At 42.8% G+C, this 15,338-nt stretch overlaps 1 protein-coding gene across 1 annotated transcript in view; it reads left to right on the top strand.

The window, feature by feature from the left end:
* The window catches only part of LRP1 (LDL receptor related protein 1), a 386,504-nt gene that overhangs the window by 70,880 nt on the left and 300,286 nt on the right, over positions 1–15,338 (top strand). The window contains 1 exon segment of the mRNA XM_055003348.1: positions 7,773–7,859. Coding sequence (XP_054859323.1) covers positions 7,773–7,859 — 87 coding nt within the window.

Raw genomic sequence — 15,338 nt, 5'->3', positions numbered from 1 at the left:
CTACATAATTGTTGTGAGGATTAAAGAAGATAGTGGAGAATTGTAACTCGTACTTAATGTTCTGAAGTGGGAGGCACTGAAACGCAAGATGCTGCTGCAGTTAACCTGGCGATAAGAGGATATTTGGCGATCTTTTGATATATTCAAAGGTATTCTCATCTGTGTTATTTTATCCAGATCTGAGATTTGGCACGGGAAGCTCAGTTTTAAGGAGGAGTTGAGCTGTAGCTCAAACAAAGCCCTGTTTATGGCTCGCCTTGGGTGGAAAAGAAACTTGTATCAGCTTTGTGGATAAGTCAGTCAATAGCTTTGTTATCTTTGCTTTGTCTATCGGCTGGCTGATACCACAAAAGTGTGTGGGGATTGGGGGGGGCAGGGAGCAGCATAAAGTGCTTGGGGAAAAATAAAATAAATTCTTCCAGAGGAGTAAATAGTCCAGTCTGCTAGTTAAGATCCTCCTCACAAGCCCTGTTCTCTGTGATTTGGCCTGAGACGGGGCCTTTTCAGTGTTGGCACCCTGCCTCTTGAATGCTCTTCCACTTTGTGGCTTACCCGGTGCACCTACTGTGTTCTCTTTCAGGTTCTAGGCAAAAATATTTCTTTTGATCCAAGCTTTTAATTAAGGTGTTGATCTTTTAACATCATCTTTACCACATGCTTCTAGCCTGAGAACGTTTTGTGATACTCCTTCCAAGCTGTTTGTATATTGTTTTTATGTTCTTGCTGTGTTTTAAAATGTTTAATGATTTTTATAATTTGTAAGCTGCCTCAAGCAAATTCTTTGGAGAGGCGGCACAGAAATGAAATAAATAATAAATGAAATAAATAATAAATGTCTTTGTGATAGGAAACTTTCTTAGGGAGGTAACTGAAACTGTATCTATGTCTTGATTAAATTCTAGGGTGCTTCCTGCCAAGAAAACATCGTGGTGTGACGTCCCCCCATGGGTCAGTAATGACTCGGTGCTTGCACGGGGGGACTACCTTTACCTTTTACTTTTCCTGTCAACAAGGGAAGGAATTTCTTAAGATCTTTTCTTTAGGAGCTTGGGCAAAAGAAAAACCCGTCTAACGGAGAGTATCCTAAAGTTTAAAAATACAGTATTTCTATAGTGTTTTAGAATACATAAAAGAATTTCATATGTACTACTTCAATAACCTTTACTACAAAATAGATTAGCATTATTATCTCTGTAATTCAGATGAAGTCGGGGAAGTTTACGGCTTCATGGTTTGCCTAAGGCCCTGGGAGTTAATGGCAGAAGTCTGAATTGAACTAGGGAGTTTCTCGTTGACAACTCAGTCTCTCACAATGCAGTCCTAACCAGAGTTATATCCTTCTAAGTCCATTTCTGTGATTGGGTTTAGAAGGGTGTAACTCTTTTTAGGATTGCAGCGCTAGTAGCTGCCGTGCTATGTTGCAATTAGTTCAGTTAGGAGACCCAATTTCACTTTACCCTGAGGAAGAATCTTACTGAAACACATTTTTACTCTTAAGGAATACATCATCTCATTTAGTACCAGCTTGAGTTTCGCCTCTCGTTTTGTGTTTTTCACCTGCTGATATAACAAGATCCAGGAATAGAATCTAGTATTCTCTGCTGCCATTATTCACAGGAATCTATTGAAATTCAGTGTGAAAAGCTCACCTGGTAAGTGGCTCACATTGCAATGCTAAAGAGAATTACTCCCTTCTAAGTCCATGGGATTCAGTGGGTTTTGAAGGGTGTAACTCTGTTTAGGATTGCACTGTGGGCCAGCAACAATGGTTCCAGCATTCATTTAGCCTTGCTTTGACTTTCTTTTCCAGTAAATGATTCTTTGCTCTAAACTTCTACACTTCTCTAGCTTTGCAAGTTAAAACTTCTGGTTTTAACTAGATTTAGCTAGATTCCAGTTCCATTTTGGAAACTTAAAGGTAACCCAACAACCTCTGCTTTTTGTCATCACTGCATGAACTAGTTGGTTGCGTCATCGGCCGTTTTCACACGTCTTACCGGCTCCAGTACGTTGCGCAAAGCTCCCACAAGGACAGTGTCTTCCTGGTGCGATTTTGCGCGAGAACCGGGAAATTGCGCCAGGAAGACGCTGTCCTTCCAGGAGCTTTGCATGACCTACCAAAGCTGGTAAGACGTGTGAAAATGGGCATCCATATACTTGTTGAATCAATGATAGCGGCTGTTTCCATATGGATATATTGGTTCACTTTCTCCTCTGTTTATCTTGCTTTTGTGTCTCCTCCCCACTTTATTGCAATCACTCTTAAAAATCTGGTTTTGTGAGATCTTTCTTTGGAAAGATCTCTGTCAAAGATGGACATCATGTGGACAAGAAGGTTTGTATTTTTCCAGGGCCTACCAAAATTGGAAAGGTTTTTCTAATTTTGGCCTTTATAGATGCCAACCAGCCAGAAAGTTTTTTTTAAAAAATTGGGAATTGCTAGCTCACCATAGCATTATAGATCCAGAGGAGTTAGCCGTGTTAGTCTGTAGTAGCAAAATAGAAAAGAGTCCAGTAGCACCTTTAAGACTAACCAACTTTACTGTAGCATAAGCTTTCGAGAATCACAGTTCTCTTCATCAGATGCATAGCATCTCCATAGCATTATAATGATATTTTGCCATGTTGCTGATTCCCAGCTCTCATTATAGAAAAAGGAACCAGTCCTTTCCAGTGTGGAATTATAAGAGGAAATGTGCAGGCTTTACATTTCCCCTTAAAACTCCATAGCAAAAGGGCTAGAGAGTGAGACCTTTTTAAAAGCTGGGAATTGGAGTAGATTGCTATAATATTATGAGGTTATAGCTATCTGCAAATTACGGATTTAAAAAAAATCCCTCTGAAGTGTGTTGGGGGGGGCAATAGTGGCTGCGGGGGACTGAACCAAGAAAAGGGCAGGGGAAAGTGCGTTGTTACGTTGCTTCTGTAAATGCCTTGCATTTGCTGCACCACCTGCATCAAAAGCAAAGAGCTACACAAATAATTATCTGTGTATGGAAGTGGCTGCTGTTATCTTACCAACGAATGCATCCTATGTTTGTGATGGAGTAACAGGAACCTTTTAAAATTTCTGACTTTTTAACTGTATAGTTTTCATATTTTTAGAGGGGTTCAGAGGGAATGGAAGTGAGCTTTTTCCTACTCTGCAATCAAGTCCAGCTGAGACTAAGTTACTGAAGCATCAAATTCTTTTTTTAAAATGCCCTTAGCTTTTTTTCGTATATTTAATTTGCAAACGAGCCGTAAAATGTACGTTCTCATATGGAATCCCTTTTGGCTAGGCATCGCTGCCATAGTTGCTGTGTGATTGAGTCCTTCCTCCTGGCCTCTTGTTCCGCACTGTCAAGGCAGCCACAGTTTCATAAGCTTTCCTCTACAAGGCCCATCTGGAACAGGAATAGGGCCGGACACCGCTGGGCTGGAATTCTCCCCTCCAGCTCTTGGAATTTTTCTTTAGAGCATTGATTCCAGCTTGAAAATGCAAATTTGATGCGTTTCGTACAGCATGTGGCAGGAGGTGAAATTGGGCACATTCCTTTCCGAGTAAGTCCAGACTTCCTGGCGTGTGTGAGCGTCTGAATTGCCTCCTGTTGGAAGTCAAATGGCTGCAGATGCCTCTCTTGCCCTAAGATGAAAGAAGTGCTCAGAAGTTCCATCTCGATATTCCTCCCTGCGAGGATAGAGACTCTTCGACAGACGGTATCATTATTGTAGCCGGTTAGGTGCCAACAAAAAGGAATTAGGACGATCTGTGTGAATAATCCTTTTGAAGCAAACCTTGGACATTTTAGCATTGTGTGGATGTGTGGATTTGAGGCTTTCCCCTGATCTGCAAGGTTACGGCCTTGGAATTTGCTTTCTATACAAAAGAAATGACAACATGACTATATCAAATGACAAAACTAAGGCTACAGTATTTAGGTCACATCATGAGAAGACAAGATTCTTTGGAAGAGTCAATAATGCTAAGAAAAGTGGAAGGCAGCAGGAAAAGAGGAATACCTAAAATGATGTGGCTGGACTCAATAAAAGAAGCCACATCCTCCAGTTTGCAGAATCTGAGCAAGTCTGTTAATGATAGGATGTTTTGGAGGTCTTTCCTTCATAGGGTCACCATAGGTTGGAGGTGACTTGACGGCACATAACACACACAGACACACTTACAGACACACAGACACACACACACACAGAAATCTAAGATTCTTCCAAACCCGCACAAGCTTCTGGATTCTATTAGAATTCAGTTCTGCTCAACTGCTGCCATTCCAAAGTTCTTGATAATGAGACAGATGAGTGATGGGAAGAAACGGGGAGGGACCAATGAGCCTCGTCAACTGTTATTTCTCTTGTGACCTGGGCTCTGCTCACTTGCGGCCGAATTTTATCCTCACTGTGACAGCAACATTACAGTGGTGTCAAGTCTGCAGGACAGATGGCCCTGTCTGGCTAACAACTGGTCTTTCCCATTTAACTGACAGCTGGGCTCTAGCGAAAACACAGTTCCGGCAACGCAAAGTCTATTATAGCACAGGAAGAGTAGTTTGGACTGACATGGTATGCAATGGACCCGCTGTGCACTTGTACTAATTTAATTGATGAAGCTGTGTTGAATCTAAAAGGCCTGGACATGTTATCTTCGCCCTTGCCTGCCCCCCGGGTAGAGCCCCTGCAAGCAGCAATCCAATGTTGCCCGCTTTCTTGCTAAAAGGATTTTCGATCCTTCTTCAGAAAGAACCAGTTGTTGGAATACAAGAGCGGTTTAATTAAGGATTTATCTGCGTAGCATTTGTGCAGCTCTCAAACATCTCATGCATTTCTCTATGTTATCTTGTTAAAGCAACAGAAAGCGGGTCAGTATTGTTATCCCATATTTCAGATGTGGGGTGTAGGGGGTGGAGGCAGAGGCTGAAAGTGGCTTGTCTGAAACCACTGAGTTCATGGCAGCGTCCAGTTTTGAACGACCAACTTCCTGATTCATGGCTCGCCCCCCTTAGCCACTGAACTGCTCTGGCTATACTGGATGATCGTTTATATCACCGTATCACTTTGAAGTCACCAGATGAAACGAGATTGTGCCCCAGTGTAGTCTGTGCTGGTGTATCTTGGAGAAAATGGCAAGGTCGTAGAAAGTAGGTGCAGAGAATCCATCTTTTGGAACAAACCATCATCTTTTAAAGCTAAGGGCCAAACCAAACATGCTAATTTCCTAAGAACTAAGTCTGGGCTCCCCAGACCCAGATTTTTCCCTACAGCCACATGTCTGTTGGTCTCACTATGCTGCCATGGGGGAGGAAGGGCTTCTGTTTTAACCCCACCTGTTTTTGTGTACTGGAGGGGAGTTACCTTCCCATTTTTATTGCTCCACATGGAGTATTCTGTGCATGTGAAGCAGCAAAACCAGGGAAATAACTCCTCCCCAGCACAGTTTTAGTGCAAGAGTAGAGTTAGGGGGAGGCAGTCGTCTGAGCTTGTATGCGATCTCCTTTATTTTTTTAGCCGACATTCCCTACAGGAAACAGAGCTGTGTCTAGACACCCAACCAGCAGTCTAGTTTGCTCTTAAGTGTCCCGGATCCACTTGAGCGGGACGAGCAGGCAATAGTTTTTCTTCCCATTAAATTGAGTTGGCGGGAGCTGTCCAGGGTGCATGAGCTGGAGGTGCTGCATAGAGCATTATGCTCACCCAGAATCCAGGAAAATATGTGCAGGCACGCCCTTAGTTCAAATCCAGACTTTAACCTTTTAAAAAGTTCTTGTTTCATAAACAGTAAAAAAAATAATCACACCTCCCCTAAACGAAAACATGAATTATTCTGAAATGGAATGAGTTGCTGTTACTTAATAGATAAGCAACTTGTGCGCTGAAGAGCAAACTTTCTGCATGGAAGTTTTGTTCTGGTGTGGAGTCTAAACAGGTTTAATTTTGGCTGGAGTGGCAGGGAACACACACACAACATCATCTTCCAATTGTCTGCCTTCTAGATGTTTGCTTGGAGTGCTCTTTCCAAAACTTGTTTTGATATGATCTTCTTGAAAAGATCACAGTCCAAATGTGTGTGGATCAGAAGTTGTGCGTTTTTTAAGGCCCCACCCACATCTGCGCCATTTTCATTGCCTCCGCTGCCATTCCTGCTCCGGCACCGGACAGCCTTCAGGGACTTAGAAATGTAATTGCTATGCCATTGATCCAGAGAGAATTGCCGTTACATTGGCTCCAGACTAGTTCTATGCCTAGGAATGAATTGAAACACAAAGCCCCTGAGAAAGCTGGATCAAGCGAAACAAAAATTGCTAGCATTTTGTCGGGCTGGGAACAGTGTCCTCCATGTTACTCCAGGGGAAAGAGTGCAACTTGGAACACGTCTACTGTTGTGGAGGCAAGGGGATTCCTTTGCACACTCAAGCCTGTGGATGAAAGAACGTGGATTTGCACAGCACAACAGCACTTTCTTCACTTCTTCCCCACCTAAAGGAGGACCTTCCCCTACATCTTGAATGTTGACTATCAGGTTGGAACATTCTTTGGAGTTGAGAACATATTACGGACAACTTGTGGACATAGACAGAGAGACTTTGTTCTGTATTGATTTATACATATGCAATTCCACATGTAGTTCTTTATTCATTGACTGTGTATTGGTTAAAGTATTCATTGTGATAGATAAAATAGTTTTTGCTAGTGGCTGTGATTCATATATGATGTTAGAAGAGTGATTTAGCAGTAAGCAGACACTATTGGATTTTGTATACAGTTTAAAATTTTTGGGGAGACAGACCCTCTTGGCAACGGTTTTCTACAGTCTTTCCCCATGGCCTTTGTTTTTGTTTATGTCATTGTAACCATACAGTAATTACTGATTTTTTAAAAAAGCATGAAAAAGCCCTCTTGGGGAATGAGGTAGGGGTTTAAGGTAAGGAAAAGTACTGGGGAAAATCCCACGTGGATGCTGTTTTGTTGCTGTGAACACTTTTTCCAGCAATGCGGAGAATTGTTGCCATGTGAATGTTCCTTTTGAGGCTCTTTGAAGGAAAATTAAGAGTATGATCAGTGGATGGCTGAGCATCCTCCTTTGAGAATGTTGTGATGTAAAATGAGGAACCTAATAAACTAACCAGTTTGGGATCAAAGTATCTGAAGGACCAAATTCTCCTATCTGAACCTGCTTGTGTTCTCACTTATTCTTTGGAAGCCTTATTCTGACCCAGAAAAGAGTTTTCTCAGTGGGTGCTATCTGGGCTGTGGGATTTGCTTGCTGGAGTTGTTCACCTAGTTCCCCGTTCTTCTTTCCTTTTGGAAGCGTTAAATCCATTTTATTTGGTCAAGCGTTTGCCAATGGGAGGAGAAAAGCATTTCGCCGCTGCTTTATTTGCCTCTTTCAGTTCTTTATTGTAGTTGTATATTATTTAAAGCTATTTTTGTTAGCAGAATGGCAAGATGTTCATATTTTAAAGGAACACATTATATGAATAAATGGATGAAATAACTTGGGGAAATGGTGCCTTTGAATTCATATGCGTGCGAGTGAGGAATAAAAATATATATATTCGTACTCTGTACTTATAAGAATAACACTGTTGGAGGTGACATCGCAACACGATAGTTTTTAGAAAGTCCCTGAGAAAAATGTTCTTTTTATGGATGCTTTTTTCAGAGATGGGCTAGAGAACCTGGTCTTCAATGTTGTCCCCCATGCTACTGTTTTCCATCTGAAATAAACAGAATCATAAATTCAGATTTTAATTTTTTTCCTCTCCTTTTTTTAATTTCTGCAGCATTATCTGAGGATGTTGAAGTCAATATTGCACCAGTTCCAAAATTTGGGGAGCAAGCCCTGGAGAGCTCTACCTCGCAAATATTGTGTAAGATGGCTGCAACTGCCCTTCTCTTCCTCATATTCAACTGTGATGATACACTGTGCTTGATTTTGTTCATGCTAAATTGTTTTGTGAGCCTGTAGTCCTTCAGCTAAGACAGCTGCTGCTGATATATCTTGCAATGGCACAACTTGATTTGGTGGCTTGACTAGAATTGGCCACAAAGGATTTTGTATTGAAAAGAATGAGGAGTGTCCCAAGTCTTTAATTATGTGCATACAATTGCTTCCATTACAACAGTTTAAAACAGCCCTAACACAGTGGTACACACTGTGTAGCTCACAGAGAGCCACATTCTCAATTACTATCGACCAAAAGAACCTCATTTTCTTGCATAGAAACTTATCACCTGATCCTTTTAGCTATGTATTTATTTGATTTGATTTATACCCCGCCCTCCCCACAAATGGGCTCAGGGCAGCTAACAACGTTCATAAAAAACAGTGAATTAATCACAAAACCATAAAATCGATAATAATCTTTAAAAAGTCATTAAAATAGTTCAGGCCACAGGCTATTTAAATAAATATTTGGGAATCTGTATATGGGCATAGTAGATGGCCGAGGGCAGCCCCAGAAAAAGTGGTGGTCTTAGATGGAAGAAGGGGGACCCCCCCCGGCACTCAGCCAAAGGCTCAGCTAGAGGTGCTGGAAATTGAACTGCAGAGCTCTACTACTGTGCCACAGCCCCCTGCATTGTCTGAGCGCTCCTTCTGGTGGCTCCTTTGTGTCCAGGTACACATTTTATTTTCTGCTGGTGATGGTGCAATATGTTTCTTCTGGACACACTCCTAGTTTATTTGCACAGTACAATACTGGGACTGCAAAGGTGTCTTTGCAAGGGCGCATGTAGTCATGACTGTATCACTCGCATAAACATATTGGCAGTGGGTAGGATCAGATCGCTAAGCACTTGCTGGAATGTGAATCCACACAGTTGTGACTGACTGTTATATTTTTGAGGTTTACCCTTGGCTTTATTAAGGCTTTATATGTTGTTAAAAGGGTTTTATGAAAGGATGATCTGGTGTTCATTGTGGCTAGCACATGCTACACAAAGCTGGGGTTTGGGGATGGTTCCGTCTTCACTAGTGCTTCATGCTGTTATGATTTTGTCCTCTGTAGTGATCGGCCTTTGGATTTTGAGTATCAGTTGTTAGTAGAGCAAGCTGAGTACGATAGAGAGAGATGACAATTCATGGTCAAAGAATAGAGATGGGCATGAACCAAAATACGAACTAAAATTTGGCACGAACTGGCGGTTCGTCAGAGCCCATTTTTGACGAACCACCATGAACTTTAAGATGGTTCGTTTGGTTCATTTTTTGGCTCGTCACTTCAGATGGCCCGGCGCCGATCATTCAGTTTCCTAGGCAACAGGGGATGGACTTTCTGCAGACCTGCTGACCTGGAAGTGGCCTTCTGCTGACCCGGAAGTGACCTTCTGCTGACCCAGAAGTGACCTTCTGCTGACCTGGAAGTGACAATTTGCTGACCCCGATGTGATGCTTTCACGAACCAAATGAACCGGTTCACGAACTGGAGCAGGTTCATGAAAGTTTGTGGTTCGTGGTTCATGAAATGCGACAAACCATGAACCACACGGTTCGGGTTTTTTCCGGTTTGTGCCCATCTCTATCAAAGAAACAAGTGGGATCAGTGCTTTATTTCTAAAATAGAGGGGTGTTGGGAGGTTCAGTCCAGTTTGGAAGCTTCTGATCCCTTATTGTGCATACACATGCGGCAGGCTGTGATTGTGCAAATTATAAGGAAAATAACTATGCATGCCTAGAGGCTCTCCTTAATTTTCACTGCATTTTCAAGGATAATATCCTTGAACTGAAAATTTACAATTTTACAAAATTTTACAAAATTTACAACTGGTTAGGATTTCACTTTCACCACTGTTGCTCTGTGTAACAGCAAATTTTGCCTGATCTTTCAGGGTATGTCTGTGAGAATCTCATGAATCAGAACTTTTCTGCAAAAAAATGTGAAATGCAGAAACTCTCCAACAAAGAACATACTAGTACAAACAGACAGGAGATCAACATGGATAGAACAGCTGTGAACAGAAGCACTCAAACTGATCTTGAACAAATGCACTCAAATTAATCCTCATTCCAGAGTACCTCTAGAAGGAGTATGGCTGCATCCTCTTTAAGAAACATCTCTCCAGGGCAACTCTTTCCCACATTTGTCAATGTATGTGAGGAAAAAGCACAGGAGATAGCACTTTCCTATACATAAAATCTGCAGTCTTCCACTTGTTTTCTCAAAGCAATTATGTTTGGTCTTCATGCAATACAGCCTGATGCTAGTGCTATACTGACCCGGAGGGAGCTGTCAGGCATCAATTGATTCTGGTTTTCCTTGTGAAAAGTGTGTTTGAGTTGCCAGAGGCCACTGATGTTATTTCTGTTTCTTCTTATTCCTCTCTCATAAGCCTGGTACGCACGGCAGCCCAGCCTCGTGTGTTCAGTAAATGTGCTGGGAAGGAGAACGGGCATGAGCGTGGTGGCCCCTGCCTGTGCATAATCGCCTGGTTGTCTGCAGGGGTGACCGTGGTGACCATGCAGAGGAAGTGGCTGTAACGCAGAGCCACTGGTTCACTCAGGTTTGCAGCCTGGTCTAGCAGTCAGGCCCAGCCCTGTGGAGGTATTGTGGAGGGCCAGCGTACCTGAGGGACCGTCTCTCCCCGTATATTCCCCAGAGGACCCTCTGATCGGGAGGAAAGAAATTGTTATCAGTCCCTGGTTCCAAGTAGGCCTGCCTGGCCTTGACTAGAGCTAGAGCTTTCTCAGTCCTGGCTCCTACCTGGTGAAATGTTCTGTCTTCTGAGACCAGGGCCTGGCAGGATCTACAATCTTTCCGCCGGGCCTGTAAGACAGAGTTGTTCTGCCAGGCTTGTGGCTGAGGCTGGGCCTCCGCTAGCTGGAGGATACAACATCTACCCCCCTCCCCATGAGAGCTGCCCACCACTGTTCTTAAGCTGCTGCTATGTTCAACTGTACTGTTGCACTATTTGTCATTAACTGTATTGCCGCCATCAGGAAAAAGAGTGCTGCTATTTTTTATATTTTTGTATGATGCTTTTCAGTGTTTTATATGGAATATTTTAAATGTTATTCATGCTGTTATCCGCCCTGAGCCTGCTCGCGGAGAGGGCGGAATACAAATATGATAAAATAAAATAAATGAATAAAATTGTTGAGCTCTTAGTCAAGTCTGGCTCATGCTGCTGAAGACAGTGGTAACAGGTTCTTATTTTTGGAAACAGCTGAAAATGAAGCCAATGCCAGTGTGTTTTTGACACAGCCTTAGTAGCCATAACTGTGATGGGCAATGACACAGGCTGCCCTTGCCAGCTTATAAGCAAGAGAGCAGCCATAGTATCTGGGTTGATGATTATGGCTCAGTAAAGAGATGGATCAAGTTTTGACATGTGAGGGAAATAACAGACAGGGTGACTTTAACAAGTTTAGGAATCTGGGCAGAAAAGCTGTTTTTTATTAGTGTCGTGTTGCTCACTGTTGCGGTGTGGAGATATGTTGGCATACAGCTGTGTTTGGTCCTTGTAGAGCCTGTGGGTAGGGTGAAAGCCTGTTGTTTTAAAATAAGAGAAAGAAAGTTAAAAAATACAGTTGCAGCGGTTAGCAAACTCCAAAGCAGAGATGGGCACGAACCCAAATACGAACCAAAGTTCAGCGTGAACTGAGCTGGTTTGTGGTTCGCAAACTGGCAGTTCGTTAGAGCCCATTTCTAATGAACCACCACGAAATTTAGGCCAGTTTGTTTGGTTCATTTTTCGTTTAGTCACTGCAGACAGCCTGGCACCAATCAACCAATTTCCTAGGCAATGGGGGTGACCTGCTGACCCGGAAGAGACAATTTGCTGACCTGGAAGTGACATTTTCATGAACCAAACGAACCGGTTTGTGAACTGGGGCAGGTTCATGATAGTTCATGGTTCGTGGTTTGTGAAACACGATGAACCACGAACCTCATGGAGTTTTTTCCCCATTTCGTGCCCATCTCTACTCCAAATGGATACACTCGGTCAGAACGGCCATACTTCTTTTAACTTGGCTGAATGGTTGAAATTCTCAAGCCTTTTCTGTTGGGAAAAGGCTAATGTCATGATTGTGCCAGAAAAGGGGGGCAGGGAAGGTAATCTATGGAAAAATATAAATATAAATATATATGAAGGCTTGGATATGGGGTAGGGGCAGAGAACGTTGGCTGTGGTGACCCAACTGCAGAGCTACCATGATAGGGGAGAACAAGCCAACAGGTGATTATGAAATGGTAATTTCTGTCTTGACTGAGGCTCTACCATTTTTGAAAAAGTTTTGAGAAGTCTTATTTATTGTGTCTGATTGATACCTGAATTAAGGCTGCCATCCTCAGAAAATTTGCTTGGGAGTTCAGGAGCCACATGTGGTTCTTTGACATGCCACCTGCGGCTCTTCTGAGCAGCGTTCCCCAACATGGCACCAGTCCCATATCTAGGTCTTGTGGTTAGCAAGTGGTTCCTGCCTTGAAATAGCCACTGCTAGAGGAATGGGTAGGCTGTGAGCCTCCTTGAGATGCAGACCTCATGCCAGGAATGGAAGTAAATGCAGCTCTTTCGGTTGATGGTATTTGTGAATATGGTTCTCCGTGATGATGATGATGATGATGATGATGATGATAACATTCGATTTATATACCGCCCTTCAGGACAACTTAATGCCCACTCAAAGTGGCTTACAAAGTATGTCATTATTATCCCCACAACAAAACACCCTGTGAGGTAGGTGGGGCTGAGAGAGCTCTGAGAAGCTGTGAATGACCCAAGGTCACCCAGCTGGCTTCAAGCAGAGGAGTGGGGAATCAAACCCTGCTCTCCAGATTAGAGTCCCGCGCTCTAAACAATTACACTAAACTTGCTCTCTTGAGCCACAGAGTGAGTACCCTGTATTAAGACAGGAAGAGGATCACAGGGAGACATTTGCTATCTAAGGCTGTTTGGAAGAGCTGTACCATCCAGCCCTTTCCAATAGTCTCATAATATTTATGGTTGAAAACACTGTTTATATAATATGCTGTTTATTTATTTACATATTTTATTAATGACATGCTTTCCCTCTGAAGCTCAGGGTAGATTATTGAAAGTGATACAATAAAACAGCATAAAACTTACATTAAATAATAAATTAGAAAATAGCCATAAACAATGCAAAAACCAGATTACAAAAAAATAGTACACAATGCCATAAAAAAGAAGATAATGCATACAATAACAGTGCAATAAACTACAATCCCATTCCGTTTATAAAGCAGATAATCAAAGGGACTTGAATACTTGGATTTTTGTTTTGTGTTTGGCTTCTCCAGCCATTTGAGAATGCTAATTGTGGTTGTTTTGAGATGTTTAATTGCTTTTTTTAAAAAAAAATTATTATAGCCTGCTCTCACATGGGATTCCCAGTAGTCTTTTTCAAGGGATTGACCGAGTTCACACCCACTTAGCATCAGCACTGCTGTTGCATCAGACATCTCCCCAGACCGTTCACTGGGCCTAGTATAATTACAGTTTAATGAATTTAAACAGTTGGACTGTCAGAAACCAAATTACACTCATTTACAAACAACTAATAATTGTATAGCTTGAATGTATGATAGTTGAAATTGATATAAACAATTCCCCCCCCTTCTCGTGGCACTAAAAGGAGGATACCATGGCACCCAGATTGAAACATTGCTGCCATTTCGGAAAGATCCGGATTCACATGGGCTGGCCAACACTCACAGTTTAACTTTTTCCATATGACTGACCAAAGCCTTTCGCTTAGGAAATGAATAAACTTCCAAAAGATCGTGGCTGTTCCTTAGATTTATAAGCCACTTGTTCCCATGAATGGAGTCTGCCTATTTCCTCTGGTAAGAAATGTTAGTATTACCCTTCTCAATCAGGGCCGGATCGAGGGGGGGTAGGGGGGGTAGTCTGCCCCCAGCATCGCCAAGGAGGGGGTACTGGGCACAGCTGCCAGCCACCGGGAGCGCGCGGGTGGACTCCCAGCCCCCCACGCTGCCTTTCGCCTGCCCTGCAGGACAGGGGGCGGCCGGCTTGCCATGGGCCCCCTGTCCTGTGGGGCAGGCAAAAGGCAGCACGGGGGGCCGGGAGCATGTGCACGCGCACAAGGGGCCAGACTTGGGTTGCCCTGGGTGCCGGCAACCCTAGATCCGGCCCTGTTCTCAATTTCAGGAAGTTAGGATTTGGGGAAAAATTATGCTTTTTGGTGTCACTAGAATCAAATTTCTACATGTCTAGCTCTGGATAGAGTTCAGGGGGAACAAAATGACCTGATTTGTAGACTTCAGATGCATTGGCTCCTTCAAGGTCTTTTATTCTTGATGTAAATGTCTCCATTATAGTAAGAAAGCCATGCTCCCTAGCTAAGGACACCAGACACAGAAGTATATATCCTGTCTGATGTTGTTTCTAATGACTGCAGTTCTTGCAAGGCAGCAGAAGGGTACAGTAAACAGAACAGTGGAATAAGAGTCAAAATTTCTTCCTGTGACATGTTTAATTTATGTATTTCTCATGTCTCCCTCCCCCTCCCAGAACTGCAGTATTTCTTTTAAACAGTGCCACATCTCGCCTCCTCCAGGGCTGCTTTTTGTCCCTCTTTGGCAGATGAATTTGTTCGTCTGCCGTCGTGTGTGTTTTGAGCCTTGCTTCTGTTTTTAATATTTCATGCCTGCATTGCAAGGCAGAGTCTTGTTCCCAGGATTTTGGCAATATATAGAGTGGCTTAGAAGCACTAGAAAGACTTGAAAGGTTATTGGTGGGGGTGTGCTCATTGTGTGTGGGTGAGGGGGGAGGAGAAGCAGAGATGGAGAAGGTATGTGTTTGAAAAGTCAATATTTACATTGTAACTGACCCACTGCTGCCCACCCCCAAACTGAAATAAATTACAAACAGCAAATGCCTGTGGCTTTTGCAACTGGATCTAAAACGGAGCCGTTAACAGAAATGTCATTCATGAAACCAGAAACCCAGATTGGAGCAACTCTGCTTTTTAACATTCTCCTTCAGAAAGAGCTAACATTTAAATGAGTTGCAGATAACCAAGTTTGAATGGTTAAAACCTTTCCTTACATTTGAAAAAACAAAGTGAAGTTACTTCCTGTTTGTAAGCTCTTTGAAGGAAACTTTCCCATTTATTTTAAAAAATTCAGCTCCCGTTCACGCTAACCTTTCAGGAAACCTTTGAGATTTGCTCAAGCATCGGTGCATAATAAGATGCAGAACTGGAAATTGCTAAATGACCCAGGGCTCTACTTGCCTCCTCCCCATTCCTTTATCATAGTATAATATCTGTGCTACTTGCTATGGTGCCTAAAGGGAATCTCCATATATAGAGGGAGGAGATAGGACTGCCAATCCCCTGTTCCCACCTCCCTCCCCCTGAC

Source organism: Eublepharis macularius, chromosome 19, assembly GCF_028583425.1.
Source record: "Eublepharis macularius isolate TG4126 chromosome 19, MPM_Emac_v1.0, whole genome shotgun sequence".
Taxonomy (NCBI): domain Eukaryota; kingdom Metazoa; phylum Chordata; class Lepidosauria; order Squamata; family Eublepharidae; genus Eublepharis; species Eublepharis macularius.
The sequence above is the reverse complement of the archived record's forward strand: the minus strand, read 5'-3'. Positions and strand labels throughout refer to the sequence as shown.